The sequence below is a fragment of the Nyctereutes procyonoides genome, unplaced genomic scaffold, assembly GCF_905146905.1.
Source record: "Nyctereutes procyonoides isolate TBG_1078 unplaced genomic scaffold, NYPRO_anot_genome, whole genome shotgun sequence".
Taxonomy (NCBI): Eukaryota; Metazoa; Chordata; class Mammalia; order Carnivora; family Canidae; genus Nyctereutes; species Nyctereutes procyonoides.
The window spans coordinates 73531570-73552623 of NW_026575052.1; the positions used below are offsets into that span (position 1 = coordinate 73531570).

General features: G+C 35.4%; 1 protein-coding gene across 2 annotated transcripts in view; it reads right to left on the reverse strand.

Annotated features, from left to right (window-relative positions):
• The window catches only part of PLXDC2 (plexin domain containing 2), a 455308-nt gene that overhangs the window by 126983 nt on the left and 307271 nt on the right, over positions 1-21054 (reverse strand). For both annotated transcript variants that reach the window (XM_055331385.1, XM_055331384.1), the window contains exon 6: positions 9800-9918. In XM_055331385.1, coding sequence (XP_055187360.1) covers positions 9800-9918 — 119 coding nt within the window. The remainder of the gene's footprint in view (positions 1-9799; positions 9919-21054) is intronic.

A 21054-nucleotide genomic window follows, 5' to 3' on the forward strand; every position in this document is an offset into this window, starting at 1 on the left:
TACACAGGCATTTATAAATTATTTTTTAGATGTTTTATTTTTATTTATTAATTTTTCTTTAAAGATTTTATTTATTTATTTGAGAGAGAGATGGAGACAGCACGAATGAGGGTGGGGGAGGGCAGAGGGGGACGGAGAAGCAGACTCCCACAGAGCAGGGAGCCCAACATGGTACTTGATCCCATGATCAAGTCACTGACTGAGTCACCACCCAGGTGCCCCATTATTAGGTGTTTTAATTTTCATTCCATTTTACAGGACACAGATAAATTTATTATTAAGTAGGTATAAGTTTTTCTGTAAGTGATATGGTGAAGCAAATGAAGTACAGATGCAGAAAGGAGTTGCAATAAACAGGCGAAATTAAGGCAGGAAAAAATATTAAGGAAGGGCCAAGGTAGGGCACAGCACACTGGTCTTTGGGGGAAGATTCAGAGACAAAAGCTGCTCTCTCTTGCATGCTGTGGTGTCATTCTCCAGGACTCAGGGGCCCAACACAACACATAAAACGTGAAGTTTTACGTCTGTCTCTAAAACAGGGAGATAACAGCATGCTGCTTGAGTTAGAGGTAATGGAACTTTATTTTCCTCTCTCTTCTGCACTGCAAACCTCGCCAAAACATTCATTTGTTTCCATTATGGACCTAGCTATCTACCTAATAGGCGACACAGCATCTCAGCAAGGGCTTGATTGTGTAGTGTGTGTTCCAAAGTATGAATCACATGCCTATCACTGGAGAAGAATTACTCTAAACTCACTTTTGTTCACTTGTTAATCAGCAACATAATGTCAAGTAGGTTAATATATAGACATTTAAGAAAACCCAAAGCTTACTATTTTATCCATTTTCACCCGCATTCAACCTTCAACTTCCTACCTCATCATCTTTAAATGTTGGATCTGGCTTCTGTGTTACTCAGTAGGGCATCCAATTATAAGGAGTCATGCTTTCCTTTATTACTATCAAAGCAACACATAAAGTCTTCAGTATTAGTGCTTAATTCTCTGAAAACTGCATTCCAACAGAAAGGCTTTCAATTAAATTTGACAATATAAAAATCCATTTGCTTTCCTGAATATTGCTAACATTTTGCACAATTATTGTAATCTCTTTTTAGCGTACAGTTACTGAACTTTATTTCATATGCCAGATATTGAGCACTTGATGGTATGAAAGCAAAGAAGGAGGTAAAGCCATAAGCCAAAGGTATGTTCTTAACATCCCTCCATCCCCATCTCCAATAATCACACATTATAGAAAATCTGGAAGCAGATAACAACATAAAGTTGATAAGTAAGGACAGCCTCTATATTAAAAGAGCGTTTTCAAACTTGATCTCTACATAAACCAATGCTAGCCTGAGGTAAGAAAGAAGAAATTGCTGTGGGAGAAATTGGAGGGGATATACCCTGAGTACGCTTCCCAGCCAACTGTTGCTATGTAGAAATGTAGATCAAGTGATCAAAGGTTTCTGATTTCTCAAGGGGCAATGCAAATCTGTATTTTTATTTAAAACCCTCTGGGGGATCCCTGGGTGGCTCAGCGGTTTAGTGCCTGTCTTCGGCCCAGGGTGTGATCCTGGAGTCCTGGGATCAAGTCCTGCATCAGGCTCCCTGCATGGAGTTTGCTGCTCCCTCGGCCTGTGTCTCTTCCTCTCTCTCTCTCTCTCTCTCTCTCTCTCTCTCTCTTTCTCCCTCTCTCTGTGTCTCTCACGAATAAATAAATAAAATCTTTAAAAATAAATAAAACCCTCTGATATCTAAATGTTGGCAACATATCCATTCTACAAACACACACACACACACACACACACACACACACACACACACCAGTATGACTTCTAATTTAAAGATTTCCCCCCACTGAATTAACAACTAGAGTTGGAGCTTCATATAAAATAATGAGGCTGATGTCTGTCTGGAGAACTCAGCTCAAGACAGTAAAACTATGGTGGGAACTTTATCTGGGTCTACAGCTAGATGAGGGAGCTTGCCCACACATGGTCTGAGAATAAAAACATAAGGGGAAAAGAGAGGAGATTCAGAAACTCCTTGGGCTTGGAAAGACATGAAGAATGCACAGGCCTTTCACCTCAGGAAAAGACAAAAGAGCTCTTTGGTCACGGAACATCAGAACAGGGAAATGGGATGTGGCCTGATTCGGGCAAGAGCAACCTACCAATGACATCTTAGGGGTGAGAGGGAAGAAGGGTTTCAAGGAGAAAGTGTACCCATAAAGTCAAATACATTGCCAAGACAACATAACAGCTAGGGACAGAGCCAGCATTAGAACAAGCTTCTCCCTCTCTCTCTCTTTCTCTCTTTCTTTCTTTTAAAGATTTACTTTAAGTAAATAAGTGGGGGGAGGGGCAGAGGGAGAGAGAGCCCTCAAGCAGACTCCACAGTGAGCATGGAGCCCAGCTCAATCCCAGGACTCTGAGATCATGACCTGAGCTGAAATCAGGAGTTGGGCACTTAACCAACTGAGCCACCCAGGTGCTCCCAAGTTTCTGTTTCTGAAATTATTTATTCTAAGTAGCTCTTTCTCTTTCTTTCTTTCTTTCTTTCTTTCTTTCTTTCTTTCTTTCTTTGCTCTCTTTCTTTCTTCTTTTTTTCTCTTTTTTTCTTTCTACCCATGGCATTTGTTATTAGAACATTATAAAGGGAAAACGGTTCAATTTGTCATTTTCTTAAACTGTGGAAAGTAAAAAGAAATGAAAACATCAGGAGCTTTTATATGTGACATAACTAAAAAAATAAAATACATCCACAAATGCAAATGAATTAGATCCTAAATAAAGGCATGCAGACACAATTTTATATTTCATGTATTTAAAATAAAGAAACTATAATGTAAAATCATTAGTGTCTACAGCTTTTTTAGAATGATTTCTTGAGAGTTTATAATTAGCCTTTTATGTCATCAGGGTTCTCTCAACCTTGTATCATAAATTTATGAAATAAATTTTATTTGAATAAAAATATATAATGTATAGGTATATATTTCACATATACATGTATTATTTATGTATATATGTAATTCTACTGGCACAACTATAAAGGTTTTTGGATGCATATATATTATATAAACACACGTTCAACATTCTCACACACCGAGCAACAGCCATAAAGGCAAATAACTTCGTATCAATGGCAAATGGTTCATTGCTCAGTTCTTCTTGGCTTTCTCTTATTCTCTTGAATTATTTTTTCCATAAATTCCACAAGCTCAGCAAGTGTTCACCTTTCAATACTTGATGAAGAATCATTACATGATGATGAATCATGAATGAAGAATCATTACAGTTTAAATAAGAGAAATAGTCTTAAAAGAATTTTTAAAAATGCATTAAGGGTGCCATTTAAACCTACACCAAATTGGCAATGGTGATTTATTAACTATGCATTCTTACATAGAAACAGTGGATGTGGGATCGCCGGGTGGCGCAGCGGTTTGGCGCCTGCCTTTGGCCCAGGGCGCGATCCTGGAGACCCGGGATCGAATCCCACGTCGGGCTCCCGGTGCATGGAGCCTCTTCTCCCTCTGCCTATGTCTCAGCCTCTCTCTCTGTGTGTGTGTGTGTGTGTGACTATCATAAATTAAAAAAAATAAAAAAAAAAGAAACAGTGGATGTCACACTAAGGTATACTAAGTTTAAATACTTTTTTTTAAAGATTTATTTATTTATTCATGAGAGACCCAGAGAGAGAGGGAGAGAGGCAGAGACACAGGCAGAGGGAGAAGCAAGCTCCATGCAGGGAGCCCTACATGGGACTCGATCCCGGGTCTCCAGGATCACACCCTGGGCTGAAGGCGGCGCTAAACCTCTGAGCAACTGGGGCTGCCCAAGTTTAAATACTTAAATGGTAAAATAAATCAGAAAGTGATTTTACTTAATAAACAATAAGGTTCGTCTATACCGACCTCCTCTAAAATTTGCTGAAGGAGATGATAAGGTATTCAACCAAAAAAAATGGATGGAATAGGCTGACTCCCAGGTAGGGTATACATTCTCTGTGATTTCCCCCTGCTGACCTACAGAAGGATTACATGACTTATTAAATTGCATTGTCTGAAATTGATGACCTGACTGTCCCTCTCATGAGCTGGTTAAAAGAAAATAACCAAATTAGCAAGAGAAACAAAAAGAATCACATCCTCCCTACTTTGTATCTGAAGTAACAATAAATGCAACATATATTAGGAGAAATAATCCAATAAATTATTGGTATACTAGGAAAGACAGCATCAGGATTGTAAGAAACCTGATTTCAAATCCCTAATGTTTTGGAATGAAATCTGTGACATTTCATTGTATGTTCCTTGTAACATTATGCATGGTCCCAAATTTTAGGTCTCTATCTACTGTAATCGAGCAAACAAGCATCATTATTCTATAGTAACTAAAAATAATAAAAAGAATATGGGTTCTAGGTCACAGCTGGATATTAACAGAATAGGAAATGGGAAAGTGATTTTCCAAATTCCATTGTCTAAAGAAGGGTGCATATTTTTTATTTATTTATTTTTACCTGTGTACAGCCTCTTTCCATTTTTTAAAAGATTAATAAAATAAATAAGATAAATGATATGGAAAGGCTAATCACTCTTACCTGTGCTCTCAAGGGGGTAGAGTTACAGTATAATAATGACTAGCCAGGAAAGACTTTCCAGAATAATGGAGTGAAGCAGTTAAGTCTTTTCTTTTCTTTTCTTTTCTTTTCTTTTCTTTTCTTTTCTTTTCTTTTCTTTTCTTTTCTTTTCTTTTCTTTTCTCTTTTTTTCTTTCTTTTTAAAATTTATTTATTTATTTATTTATTTATTTATTTATTTATTTATTTGAGAGACATTGAGCATGCATAAGAGAGAGACAATGAGGGGCAGGTAGAGGAGGAAGAGGTAGAGAAAAAATTAAGCAGACTCCATGCTGAGCACTATGCCTGACACAGGGTTCAACAGGGGGCTCAATATCATAACCCTGAGATCAGGATTCTGAGATCACGACCTGAGCCAAAACTGAGTCAGATGCTTAATATACCTGAATGTACCATCCAGGTGCTCCAAGTTTAGTTATTTCTTGAAAAAGAAGTTTGGGGGGCACCTGGGTGCCTCAGTAATTGAGAGTCTGCCTTTGGCTTGAGTTGTGATCCCACGGTCCTGAGATGGGAATCCCACATCAGGCTTCCTGCATAGAGCCCGCTTCTCCCTTTGCCTATGTCTCTCCATTTCTCTGTATGTCTCTCATGAATAAATAAATAAAATCTTTAAAAAGAAGAAGTTTGGAGGGAGGCAGTATGGTACAGTGATTATTAGACCTATAGTCACCGGAGTTATACTCCCTTGGATAAATCTTTGTTTAATAATTTTGGGAAAGTTACTGAACCTTTCTGGGTGTTTCAGGTTCTCTCCCTATGAATGATAAAAGCAACTACCTCTTTTCTTTTTGGTGAGAATTATGAGATAAATTTTAAGCACTTAGGTAACTGCATGGCATATATGAAGAGCTCAATAAATGCTAGATTGTACCAAATGGTTATTAAAAGTGAAGGGATTTCTGGTTATGGCAGACAAACTTGTAAAAGACCAATTCTCCTACTGAGATCAAGCAGGAAAGATAAAGAACATATGGAAAGCACCTGTTGAAGGCAGCAGGCACTATCAAAGAGCAAAGATTTGAAAAGCCAAGATTCCAGAGAAAGGAAATCACAGAAGTAAATGCAATACCACTTTCCTGTCAAGGCATTTGGCAATTTACAGGCAAGATTTAGAGACTAAGAAACTGAGCAGAACTTCAGACAGTCTCATGGAGCTGAGGTGAAACAGGAGTTCAGGGCCATTAAGGCAACAGCCCCTATAGTAAAATCTGGGCTTGGGTGGAGATTCATGAAAGACTACTTTCTAAGAGTAAATGCTAACCAGTAATACACCAGTTTTTATAAGGACTGATGCTCAACTTTGAATGAGCTTAGCCCTCACAGAATTAAAGTAACCTGTTCCATCCTACCTGCCAAACAGAAAAAGTAAACCCTCACTGGAGGAAGGAAATATCAACTATAGCCTCAAAGTATCTTTTTAGTAACTTGTAAATAATGCCCAACATTTGATCAAAAATTATCTGGCATGCAAACACACGTGACCAATGAATGAAAATCTAGAGGAAAAGAAAAAGACAGATGATACAAACAGAACCACAGGAAACCTAGATATTACTTATCAGCTATAAACTTTAAAAGAACGGTTATTAATATAGTTAGGAAATAGATGGCAAGATGGTTAATTTTATCAGGTAATTAAATCTATAAACTTATGCCCAGGACACAAATGGATACTGTGAAATTGGAAAATACATTAAAGCAAGCGGTGGGTAATCTGACAGAAAATTAAGAAAAAAAATATGCTTTTTGTGCTTTCACTTCATCCTAAGTAAACTGTAACTTTGAAGTGAACTGAGAGAAATAGCTGTGTAACAATAGGAAACCATAGCTAAAATGGAATTTTAAACCTTTGGTTCAAGAATACAAAGCTACAACCTCAGGAGAAAGAACTTATTTATTTAGAGGAATCCGTGCCTCCACTGTTCCTCTCACCAGTATGGTTAGAAGAAAACTGGGACTTTGGTGAAGGAACACTGAATGACACAAACAAATCTGTATTTATTCTTATTTTAAACAGCAGTAGTACTTTCCTATCTCAATCTTGTTACAAGCAAGATTGTTATAAGTGCAAATGTATGTTCTAGTTTATTGACCATTATTGATCTGGTTTACACTGCAAAAAATTATGCTGTTGGAGAACTGACTATATGAGGCACGTGATGGACTTGAAGGTATCTGAGGGGATGAGCAGTTTGACACATTAAGAGTTACTAAAAGAAACATAATTATCTACTGGAATAAATCACTTGAGGGAAGTAAATATGAAATCTGTGTCAATAAGTTTATTCAATGTATTACTACTTTTATTCTACAATTTAACCAAGTGCTCTATTGGTAGTTTCTGTATACTGCGGATTTTTTTCTTCTCACTCACATAAAATAAAATAAAACAAAGCTGTCATTAGCCAGTTAGAAGCAACTTGGCACAGGAAGAATTGTACTTAGTTCCCTATCTATAATATTGGTTCTGTAAATTTAACCTGGGCAGGAAAACAAAATCACACTCTTTATTATGTCCTTATGATTTTGCTAGCTCTATAACTTAACCAGGAATACTTTGAATTTTATGAGATTATAATTGTGTAGTATATTAGAGTTAGATAAAAAGATTATTAAACACCAAACATTAACCAATATTTATTCTAAAAAATGAGAAATAGGGTTGTGAATTGTTATACACAACTCTAACAAGAAAGAAAAAAATAATGTTGAGGTATCTTGGAATCACCAAATTAGAGCCTTTAGTCCTCGATTTGTCCTTAACTAGCTCCATGACCTCAAGCATGTCATTTAACCTTTCTGACACAGTCTGCTTAGCTATAAAGATAATTTTGTATGATCTAATTCCATAATTAAGCCATATACAGTTATTAAATACCTTCATGTGCCAGTGCCTTTATGAATATTAAGAATATAGGATATCGCTGAAGAATTGAAAACTATACTGTATATGAAAGCGGTTTGCCAAGGATAATACATTATGCAAACTAACTTTTTAATGCTATTGTGACCATAAATGTTTTTCTAGAAATTTCAGAAGCATCTAGCTTTCTCCTTAAATGCCAGGGAACTCTTATTGTGTCAAATTTTACAAATAGGAATCTGCATCAGAAAAATAAAACGCATGACAATCATTGGGAAAAAATTAAGATAGAGTATGAAATTACAAAAACTGCTTTCTAACCAGAACAGAGAAAGAACAATAAGGAAAATAATACAGTAATGACTTCTTTAGAACTCTGAGTTCAGAAGGACTAATGCTCAATAGATAATAGTCTGGGAATATAAAGAAAGTGTTAGAATTGTCTATCAGCATAATATTCCCCATGACAAGACAGGAAAACCATAGTGGAAACTTTCTTTTCAATTAAAATAAAGACATTTTTTAAAATACCAAACCACTACAAAGGAGGAATAAGAAAAATGAACTGCTATTCTGCAATGTGAGACATCCATTGAGAACAGTATAAATAAAGATGATGACTTTGATAATAAGACTAGAGAGACCACAATAAAAACACAAACTTCTGTTTTGAAATAGCCTACAGTTAGTGAGATTTAAGACTCTAGACTTACTGACTCTACTTCTCTCCAGAAACTTCACCATTGCTGGTTAAAATAGCTGAAAACTAACATTCTATAATGACTTTGCAGCCCCAGGATTATACTGGACTGTTATGAAAACTAGAAATGAATGAGTCCCTTTGAACTATATTCCCCCAGCTGCCAAGTAAGGTGACATAAGAATATGATGGGCTATGATATCAAAACATAGCTCTGGATAAAGAAGCACCAAGCAGACCAGATTCTATATTATATTCTATTTATATTTTTGCCCCAAGTAAGTGAGTAATTCCACATGGAAGAATTCTTCAAAGGAGTGGAAATATTTAAAATGATTGTAAGATTTCCAAAAGCTGACATAGTTAATTGAAATATAACTAACTATCCCTCATTATATAGAAAAGATGTATTTCAAAAGACTTGACCAAAGTGAATCATTTTAAATTGTCAACATCCTTTTAATAGTCAGGGATTCATTTGCTAACCAAAAATAACCCTTCAAATGAGATACTGAGTCTGTTTTATTATAAATACTCATTAACCCATGGGTTAGTAATGCACATTGTCAAAATTTCTTTCATACCAATTGACTGCCTAAAATATCACATCTACCATTCTTGGAATTTTATTCTTATATTTCTTTTCTTCCTCAAAAGTTCAGGTTGTCTAATAGGCTGTTATTATATTGTCAATAGAGTTTTTAAACTAAACATGTTATTATTCTAATTTAGACATTCTGTAAATTTAAGGCTATAATTTAGTAAATTTCCATTCTTTGTGAATTTGGTAAAATGAAACAAACCATAAGTTTAAATTCCATTACTTTTTCTGCCACCTATAACACTAATTAATTTTGCCTATCAAGGGGCACCCAGTGGTTGAGCATCTGCCTTTAGTTCAGCCTGTGATCCTGGGGACCTGGGATCAAGTCCCACACCAGGCTCCCTCTGGGAAGCCTGCTTCTCCTTCTGCCTATGTCACTGCCTCTCTCTGTGTCTCTCATGAATAAATAAATAAAATATTTTAAAAAAAATTTTGCCTATCACATTGAAATAAACATTGGCCAAAGGGATTGTGGTTCCTGATTTGCTTTAGGTATTGGGTCACTGAGCCACACGTTTTCTTTTATTTTTCTTTCTTTCTTTTTTTTTTTTTGTCACACATGTTTTCTCATACACTAATACTTTTTTAATTAGAGTCAAAATATGTCACGGAAATTGACAAGGCAAAAACAAAAAGTAAATATAAATAATCAGATGTAGAAGAGAAATCCTTCCAAGTTGGAAATATTTTTTCTTAGGGACATTTCTTAGATAATACCATCACGATATAGTTGTCCAATAATCTTATGAATTCATCAGTCAGAATGCCAGTGATAGCAGAATACAAAACAAAACCTAAAGGATTAACAATCAGTGCTTCCTAGTAGATTAAAAACATTTTTTGTATAAAGTAAAAGAAACCAAGACATGAGAAAATGATTTAAGGTTCATGATTGTAGAATGTCCCTTTTTGACACTTGGAGAAAAAGACAGAGGTCAAGATCAAGGGGAAAGGAAATCATTAATACATTACTTACTTCTTTGTATCCAAAGATGATACGTCCATCCATGAGGAGGGTTGCCTGGAATGTGAAGCTTCCCAGGTTGTAATTATCCTGGAGATGTACGTGGTCCCACTGGACAACAAGTGCTGTGCCTATAAACCCCATTGAAACAGAAGAAATGCATTGTTAAAAATATATTCAACAATTCTGGTTAGAGATTTCACAAAACTATGGATATAGTCTTCAAATCTAGCAGTTGTGCCACTTGGATTTTATATGGTTAATTGGAATTCTGTTATTGAAATAGTATTTGAGACATTTTTAAACAATTGAGTATTCACTAAATACTTAGTAAAATCTAATCTCATACTGAGGTTAATATTGAGCCTAGTATGAGGGAATTTTGCCTTAGGAAGTCCATTAATGTTAATGGGTACTGTCTGTTTAAATTTCTATGAGCCACTTTCAAAACGCAGCCCAAGTGGATTGAATGAACTTCAAATACATTTGACAAATGCTACGAAAGAAACGAACACATTTAGGAAAGATAGAATCACTTATAAATGACCTGAAAATGTTTCTTCAATACGTGGAATTATACCCTTCCATGCTCAAAAAAATTTTTCAACACTAATGGGAATTTTCTTCTCTGGTGCCTTCATTTCTGTCTTTGTTGTATCGCTTCAAGGAGGCTGCAAGGCAGTTTAAAGGACCCCAAGCAAAGATTTCTGAAGCCTCCTTGAAGTACATTGGGATGAATGAATCTTCAGTGCTCTGTATCGTATTCTGATGAGTTAATCTGCCAGAATTAACTATAAAACTATTAATATATAATGTGAACTGAAACTGTTTAATAGCCACCAATGAGAATTTTGTTTTAAATGACATTGTTTATATTCTTTTTTGTTTTTCCTGAAAGAAAAAAATGGAGCAGCTAAGACTTTTGCTTAGCTCTAAGTATTGGATTTTTTGGTTGTTTAAAAAAATCATGTTTACATTCTGTGAAAAATGTTTTACAGAAATGAAAAATGTTGTACAGAAAATGAAATTCAGAGAACTAAGAGATAAACATCTCCCAGGTCAGTAAACACCTGATTAAAAAAGGAAAAAAGAGCCAAGACTGTACGACAGAGAGTTCTGGGTTAGTGAAGATGTGGAGTTGCTGGGAGCAGTGTGCCCAGGAAGGTCATGCAAACTCCACACCTCTTCCCACATGTCTTGGCCTCTGCACTTCTTCCATCTGACTGCTCATGAAATAATCCTTGTACCTGATAATTGCTGTGAAACAGGATACTGGCTTCACTGTATTTTTGAATTCAACATAACGGTGATAACTTTTGACTAAGATGGTGACATAGGAGGCTTCAGATTTTCCCTCCTCCTCCCATGGACACACCCAATGTACACACAGAGCTACATACAAAGTAATTTCCTCTGAGAGAAATCTAAAAACTAGCCAAGTAACTGCTATAATTTGGCCAACTGAGAAAATATTCACATTGAAACTGCATGCATCTAGGTGCTATGACCCTCTCTGGAGCCCAAAAGAGCCAGAGGGCATTCCCCCACCTTCTTCCTTTTGTTCACTTTGACAATAAAAACAGGTCACCAATATCCTTCTGGAAAGGAGCTTGCACACTTCTAGCGCTTAGCCTTTGTTGCTGCCACCTGAGAGAAAGGCCCCCAGATTACCTGGTTCTTATAGACAACTGGATTTGCATTTACAAGTCCCTCAGGCCTGTAGCAGACAAGGAAGCAACAGGTATGCCCATGATACTTGCCATGGCTATGCCCTCAGGGCTCAGTAGAGAGTGAGCAGGCAAAAATGCCTATTTCCTAATCTTTCTTTGGAAGGGGAGTAACTACATACTTTTCATGAGGGTCTGGTTTCTAATTAGTTCATTTAGTTGCTGACTGTTATCCTTCCCAGAGCTCAAGAGACAATGACCCCTCCCACATCATCTCCCTCTGGCTAACCCCAAAAATAAAACCACGTTGCCAGTATCTACCTTGAAAAAAGCCTGTACACACAGCTAGTATCCCCACTTTTACAGCTGCCATCCAAGGTTTAGGCAGCCAAATCACTTTGCTCTGATAGTCAGTGAGGCTTGTATTTATGATAGAGAATTATAAGAAATAAACAGTTTCTATATGGGTGAAGGAGCGCCCCTTCATGGCAGTAGTGCAGAGAGACCAGGCAAAAATGCCTATTTCCCAGTTTCTCCACAGAAGCACTTGACTGTATATTTTCTTAGCTGCTGCCTGAGGGTCTGGCTCCAGATAAACCTACATGTAGGTGCTGACTATGATCATTCCCTTTGAAATACTGATGCGTCCTGGTACACTCTCAACTTCTGGGAACAACTAGGAGCAAAAACAGTGTCAAGGACAATCACAGAGATTTGAGAGATGACTAGGAGCTTGGGCTAGGCTGACTGATATAGTTTGTGTCAAGACTGGAGGAGGTGGCTATTTTATCTAATGTGCAGAAACTAGCAGAGTCAAGAAAAATGAAAAAAAGGAAACAGAAATATGTTAAAAAATAACAAGATAATGTCCAGAAACCAGTCTTAATGAAATAGCTGTAAATTAATTTACCTAAATGAGTTTAATTTTTTTCTTTATTTATGATAGTCATACAGAGAGGGGGGGGGCAGAGACACAGGCAGAGGGAGAAGCAGGCTCCATGCACCAGGAGCCCGATGTGGGATTCGATCCCGGGTCTCCAGGATCATGCCCTGGGCCAAAGGCAGGTGCCAAACCACTGCACCACCCAGGGATCCCTACCTAAATGAGTTTAAAATGGCAGTCATAAAGATGCTTATTGAGGTTATAAGAGCAATACATGAACAAAGTGAGAATTTCAACAAAGAAATAGAAAACATTAAAAAGTACTACATACAAATTAAAGAGATGAAGAATACAATAGCTAACCTGAAAATTTTAATACAGTGGCTGAACAACAGACTAGATCAAGTAGAAGAAAAGAGCAATGCACTGAAGACAGGGCAGTGGAATTCATCCAAGCAAAAGGGAAAAGAAAAAAGGGTGAAGACAGATTAACGAATGTATGGGACACCATTAAGTGGACTGTTGTTCATATCATAGGAATCCTAGGAGCAAGAAGAAGGAGAAGAGAGCAAGGAGAAATAGGGAAGAGAGAAAGGAGGGGGAGAAAGAGAGAAAGAAGGGGGGGGGAAGCTTGATCAAAGGAATAATGGCTAAAAACTTCCCTAACCTAGAAAACATTCAGACATTCAGATCCAGGAAGCCACAAAATACCACATAAGATGAATTAAAAGGAGACTAACCTTGATGACACTTTAATTAAACCATAACAAGTTGAAAACAAATAAATAATCTTAAAACCAGCAAGAGAGGGCAGCCTGGGTGGCTCAGCAGTTTAGTGTTGCCTTCAGCCCAGGTGTGATCCTGGAGACCTGGGATCGAGTCTTGCATCAGGCTCCCTGCATGGAGCCTGCTTCTCCCTCTGCCTGTGTCTCTGCCTCTCTCTCTCTCTCTCTCTCTCTCTCTCTCTCTCTCTCGAATAAATAAATAAAATCTTTAAATTAAAAAAAAAGCAGCAAGATAAAAGCAACTTACTACTTACAAAGGAACCCCCATAAGACAATGAGAAGATTTTTCAGCAGAAACCTTGAAGGCCAGAGTGAATAGGATGAGATATTCAAAGTTTTGATAGACGGGATCCCTGGGTGGCGCAGTGGTTTGGCGCCTGCCTTTGGCCCGGCGCAATCCTGGAGACCCGGGATCGAATCCCACATCGGGCTTCCGGTGCATGGAGCCTGCTTCTCCCTCTGCCTGTGTCTCTGCCTCTCTCTCTCTCTCTCTCTCTCTCTCTCTCTCTCTGTGACTATCATAAATAAGTAAAAATTTAAAAAAAAAAAACAAAGTTTTGATAGAGAGGAAAAAATAGCCAACCAAGAATACTCTACCAAAAACAGCTGTCCTCCAGAATTGGCAGAGAAATGAAGTTTTTCACACAAGCAAAAACTAAAGGAATTCATCACCACCAGCCCAGTCTTATAAAAAAATATTAAAGGCAGTTCTTTAAGCTGAAATGAAAGGAAATGAATAAGTAATATGAATTATAGGAATAGGAACTGTATGGATTTTGGAATTATATGAATAGGAATTATATGAAAATATAAAAGTCACTGGGGGTGACTATAGTTAAATTTAGAATACTCTAATATTGTAATGGCGATGGGTAAATCACTTATAACTCATGTATAAAGGTTAAAAGAGAAAAGTATAAAAATAACTATAATAATTTGTTAATGGATACACGATATAAAAAGCTATAAATTGGGACATCAAAAACATAGAATGTGGTATAAAAATAGGGAGCTTACATATGAGTTTGAGTTAGTTGTTGGCTTAAAAATAGATATAAACATGTTTTATATAAGGTTCATGGTAACCACAAAACAAAAAACCACAGTAAATACAAAAAGATAAAGTAGAAGGAATCTAAGCATTTAAGCATACAGCTACAGAAAATGATCAAGTCACAGAGGAAAAGAGCAAGAGAAGAAAGGAAAAAAGGAAATACAAAATAGCCAGAAAACAACTACTAGAATAACAACTGTAAATCCATACCAATTTATAGTTACTTTAAATGTAGATGGATTTAAATTCTCCAATCAAAATCATAGAGTGAAAAAAAAAGACACAGAGTGGGTGAAGAGATAAAGATAATAAAAAAGACTGTTTTATATGCTGGTTATAAGAGGACACACTTTAGTTTTAAGGACACACGTAGACTGAAAGTCAAATTATGGAAGACCATATTCCATGCAAATGGAAACCAAAAGAAAGCAGAGGTAGACAGAATTATATCAGACATTATAGACTTTAAGCTAAAACCTGTAACAAGAGACAAACTAGGTTATTATGTAATGGTAAATGGGTCAATTCATCAAGAGGATATAACAATTATAAAAATTTATGCACCCATTAGAAAAGCAAAATATATAAAGCAAATATTAACAGATGTGAAGGCAGAAATAAACAGCAATGCAGTAACAGTAGGGAACTTCATATCCCATTTTCAACAATGGACAGATCATCCGGTCAGAAAATGAATATGGAAACATTGGGATTAAGCTACCTGTTAGACTAGATAGATCTAACAGAAATACACAGAATATGTCATACAATACTAGCAGAATATGCATTCTACTCAGTGCACATGGGACATTCTCCAGGACAGATCATATGTTTGTGCACAGTACAAGTTGTAACAAATGTACAAAAATTAAAATTATGTCATGCACATTTTTGACCAAAGTGATATGAAACTAGAAGTTAAAAGCAGAAGGAAAATGAAAATTCACAAATATGTGGAGATTAAAAAAGATTTTCCTGAATAATCAATGAGCAAAGAAGAAATCAAAAGAGAATTCCAAAAATATCTTGAGACAAATGAAAATGGAAACACATCATATCAAAATTTATGGGATGCAGCAAAAGCAATTCTAAGAGGAAAATGTATAGTCATAAATGCTTTTACTAAGAAAAAAAGATCTCAAAAAAAAAAAACAACCTAACTTTACACCTTAAGGAACTAGAGAAAAGAAGAGCAAACTGAGCCCAAAGTTAGCAGAAAGAAATAACAAAGATCACAGCAGTAATAAATGAAATGGAGACAAAAAAGAAAATAGAAAAGATCAATGAAATAAAGAACTGCTTTTTTAATATAAAAATTGATGAAATTTTAACTAGATTAAGAAAAAAGCACTCAAAATCAGAAATGAAAAAGGAGACATGACTACTGATAGCACAGAAGTACTAGGGATTATCAGAAACTACTGTGAACAATTATATGCCAACAAATTAGACAACTTATAAGAAATATATAAATTCCTAGAAACATACCACTAATCAAGACCGAATCATGATGAAATAGAAAACCTGAACAGACCAATTACTAGTAAGGAGATTGAATTAGTAATTAGGAAAAAAAGAAGTCCAGGATTAGATGGCCTCACTGGGGAGTTCTAGCAAACATTTAAAAAATGAATTAGTAGCAATCCTTTTTAAATTCTTCCAAAAAGTAGAAGGGAAAACACTTCTAAATTTATTTCACAAGGTCAGTATTGATACCAAAGCAGATGAGGACATTACAAGAAAAGAAACTTACAGAAAAATATCCCTGATGAACATAGATCCAAAAGTCCTCAACAAAGTATTAGCAAACCAAATTCAACAGTACATTAAAAGGATTATATACTATAATCAAGCTGGATTTATTCCCAGGTTGCAAAGATAATTCAACATACACATAACAAGCAATGTGATACAACACAGTAATAAAATGAAGGATAAAATTATATAATTATCCAAATAGATGCAGAAAGAGCATGTAACAAAATTCTATACCCTTTCATGAACAGAATGCTTAACAAATTATATATAGAATGTGTCTTAACATAACAAAGTCCGTGTATGACAAGCCTGTAGCTAACATTATTCTTTTTCTTTTTTAAAGATTTTATTTATTTATTCATTCATTCATTCATTCATTCATTCATTCATGAGAGACACACACACACACAGAGAGAGAGAGAGAGAGGCAGAGACACAGGCAGAGGAGAAGCAGGCTCCATGCAGGGAGCCCAATGTGGGACTCGATCCTGGGACTCCAGGATCACATACTGAGCAGAAGGCAGACGCTCAACCACTGAGCCACCCAGGCATCCCTGCTAACATTATTCTTAAGAGTGAAAAGTGGAAAGATTTTCCCCTGAGAAAAGGAAAAAGACAAGGATGCCCACTCTCACTATTTTTATCCGACATTGTATTGGAAGTACTAGCCACAGAAATTAGTCAAGAAAAAGAAATAAAAGAAATCCAAAGTGGAAAAAAAGAGGTAAAATTGTCTCTGTTTGCAGATGACATGAAATCATATACAGAAAACCCTTAAAACTGCGCCAAAAAACTATTAGAAATAATAAGCAAATTCAGTAAGTTGCAAGATACAAAATCAATATACAAAAATCAGTTGATTTTCTACAGACTAACAAAGAACCATCAGTAAGAGAAATTAAGAAAAGAATGCTGCTTACAATGGGTTCAAAAACAATAAAATATTTAGGAATAAATTAAACAAGAATATGAAAGATCTGTATGTTGAAAACTACAAGATATTGATGATAGAAATTGAGGAGACACAAATACTGTAAAAATATTCCATATTCATTGACTGGAAGAATTAATATTGTTAAAATGTCATATCATCCAAAGCAATCTACAGATTCAATGGAATCCTTACAAAAATTCTAAGAACTCTTTTTCATCTATATAAAACAGAATCCTAAAATTTGTATGGAAACCTGAAAGATTCCAAATAGCTAAGCAATTTTGAAAAAGAAAAACAAAACTGATACCATCACACTTCCTGATTTCAAAACTTTAGTAATCATGACAGTATGGTATTGGCATAACAAGACACCTAGATCAACAGAACATGGTAGCCCAGAAATAAACCTGTTTTTAAGTGGGCAATTAATTTTAAATAAAGAAGCCAAGAATATAACAATGGGGAAAGTATAGTGTCTTCAATAAGTTGCATTGGGAAAAGGGGATAGCCACATGCAAAAAAGTGAAACTGAATCCCTAAATCACTATACACAAAAATAAACTCAAAATGGATTTAAAACTTGATTGTAAGACCTGCAACCACGAAACTCCTAGAAAAAAAAAAACAGAGGTTAAGTTCCTTGGTATGTATCAGTAATTATTTTTTTTTATTTGACACCAAAAGTAAGGCAACAAGAGCAAAAATAACATGTTGGACTATGTCAAACAAAAAGTATGTACAACAAAGGAAACCAACAAAATGAAAAGGCAGCCTATGGAATGGGAAAAAAAGTATTTGCAGACCACATATCCAATAACATGTTAATATTCAAAATATACAACGAGCTGATATAAGTAAGTAGTAAACAAAGAAAAAATGGGCAAAGGACCTAAGCAGCTACTTTTCTAAAGATGATAAAGAAATGGCCAACAGGTATGTGAGAAGGTGCTCAACAACACCAGTCATGAAGGGAATACAAATCAAAAGCACAATGAGATATCCCCTCACACCTGTTATGCTGTCTGTTGTCCAAAAGAGAAGAGATAATAAATGCTAGAGAGGATGTGGAGAACAGGAAAACCATGTAGTGTGCTGGAAATGTAAATCCGCATGGTCACTATGGAGGACAGTATGGAGGTTCCTCAAGAAACTAGAAATAGAACTACAGTAGGATCTAAGAATCCCACCACAGGGTATATACTGAAGGAAACAAAATCAATTCTCAAAGAGATCTCTGTACTTTCTTGTTCACTGCAGCATTACACGTACTAGCCAAATATGGAAACAACCTAATTGTTTATCTACAGATGAATAGATCACACACACACACACACACACACACACACACACAGCACACACAGAGGAATATCATTCAGCCTTAAAAAGAGTGAAATTGTGCCTCTGTGATAACATAAATGAATCTGGGGAGCTTTATGCTAAGTGAAATAAGCCAAACAGAGAAAAAGAAAAACTGCATAGCATCACTTATAAGTGGAACTTAAAACAAAACACAGTTGGTCTCATACAAATAGATTTTAGAGTATTGGTTCCCAGGACCGAGGGGATGAAGAAAATAGGAAGAGGTTGGTGAAAGCGCACAAATTTTAATTTACACTACAAATAAGGTCCGAAGCTCCAATATATAACATGGTAACTATAGCTTCTAATCCTGAAATTTTCAGAGAGTAAAACAAATGTTCTAGCCAGGAAAAAAAAAAGGTAAATATGTGAAATGATGAATGCGTTAATTAACTTCACAGTGGGAATCCTGTTGCAATGTATACATATGTCAAATTATTACCTTGTATGACTGACAACTCTACACCCTTTCTTTCACTGTCAGCACAAAATCTAGTGACTCTGTTCTTTATCTCAAAGATGAAGTTGTTATTTAAGCTCATATATCATATGCGTTCCTACACCATACTATGTGCTTATTGGAACTAAGCAGTTGGAACTGAGCATCCCTGTGGTGTTTATTGAACCACAATCAAGTTATCTGATCAGTAATGGATGCCGGTTTTCATTTCCAAAATAAAAACAGGCAAGTAGGATGAACTGGTGCCACTTTAGGTCACTGTCAATTCCAAACTTTCTGATTCTATGCCCAGACTTCTGATCATTAGCAAGATTTATACTTTCTAATTAGCTATTTATAAATCATCAAATTATTTTTCTACGAATTTTTTATGACTTTACTAGTTTTCATGGCTTTACTAGTTTTCTGTGGCTCACTTAGATTTCACTGATCATCTAGGCTGCCTATAACATCTGGAAGCATCACCTCATTTTTAAAATCTAATATCTTAATATTTATAGAAATATACTGGAAGCAGTTTTATGAACTGCTGCTGTCTCTTTTAGAGAAATTTTGCTTTCCTAAAATTTTGAATTTCCTGTCCTTAAGCATTCTTTCAATGATACTAACTAATCAAAGTTGGAAATATTTCCATAAGTTGGTACTGTGTAAAAGGACTTTGTGAGTAGCCTTATAAAATTTCAAAAGTGTTTCATCCACTTAATTAAATAAAAACAATAAACTACAGTTTTTACTGTCATATAGTGGGAACTCAATACTCCCATTAGTCATTACACAGAAATATTTATTCAATAAAGTAAAATACATTAAATCCTGAGTATTTTTACAGTTTTCAGAATTAAAAACTACCCTACATATTTAATATTTAAAAATTTATTAAAAATCTATTCATTCACTGAATAATTATGGAAGACCTACTGTGATTGAGTTCCTCTGTCAGGTACTGAAGATAAAATGATTTCTCATAGTCATAGTCCTTGTGTTCAGTGAATTTAGTGTCCAGTTGGAGTAGCATACATCAATTTAAAAAAGTCATTCATATTAAAGTAACATTCAAATGTTAAGAGCTACCTAGGAATGTGGTATACGAGAGAGTATATGGAGGGAGAGACAAGAGACTTATTTATTATGCTTTATGATTTTGATGCTAATATTATGAAATCTCTGTCATCAGAATCCTGTGCCCATGAGTGTTTGTCTCCAACATCACCTAGTAAGTGACAGCACTCAGAAAAGAATCAACTTTCATCACATCGTTTCCTATTTACCAAAGTGATTGTCAGGAAGGTTATGGGAATAAGCTTCAGGGAAGTTTCTGGCTGTAGTTCTGTCTCAAGTACCCTTACAATCTATTCATACATCCTTGGCATTAGCATCTCATTAATTTTTTTAAGGAGGATAGAGTATAATAGTTCTTAAAATAATAGGAAAGGGTACTTACTATGGCTAACATTTGCAGTTATTTAATACTGGAACATACTCTAGTGTCATTCATGTTGTTTGGAATGTGTTTCTCTGAGTGTATATCTAACTATGTTTAGCTTCCTATTTCATTTGCTATTGTGACCTGTATAAGGGCTTCATCACACTGGTCGAAAGATTACTTTTAGCAAAATGATCACATTTCCCCAATGCTACTGTGACTATTAAATCTATACATCTATACCACCCACTACTGAATTTCTTTCTTGGTCTTTGAGGTAAGAGTAGAAATAACTGTTCACACCAAATAGTTCCATTATTTTAAAAGATGAAATGTCATTTGGGCAAATAAATACTACTTCTGTATTATAGAGTACAGAAATTTTTCTCTTTATTTTTTCAAAACAAACTTTTCTTTGCCTATTTTCTCTACCAAAGTTACAGACTTTCATAAGGTACAGACATGAAAATACATTTATCTTCAGAACCTTAAAATTTTACTTAGATTTGAATAGCATTTCGTCATATAGCCCAGGTTTTCTCTATCTTATATGTCCCCAAAAGACATAACAGGGATATACTGTTGTCAGTATACTCGATAAACCTTGGTAGGCTCTATTTCCTATTTTAAAGTCAAAGAACTTGATTTTTGTAAGTGCATTTTAATCATCCACTACATAATTTTTTTAAAAGGTGTATTTATCCTATGGTTTATATGGTTCATAAGTTTTAGAAATTTAATATCAGTGTATTATGCCTCTTACCTCTATTTGAAGATAACAAATTGTCCTTTTTAAATATTTTTAACACTAATGACTTACTGCAAATAGCATCAAATAAATGTATCAGCTTTGTTTGCGATGTCGTTAACAGCAACTCATTTATTATAATGCCTACCAGGTGTTAATAAACAATTTTTCAATGAACAAATGAGTGGATGAATAA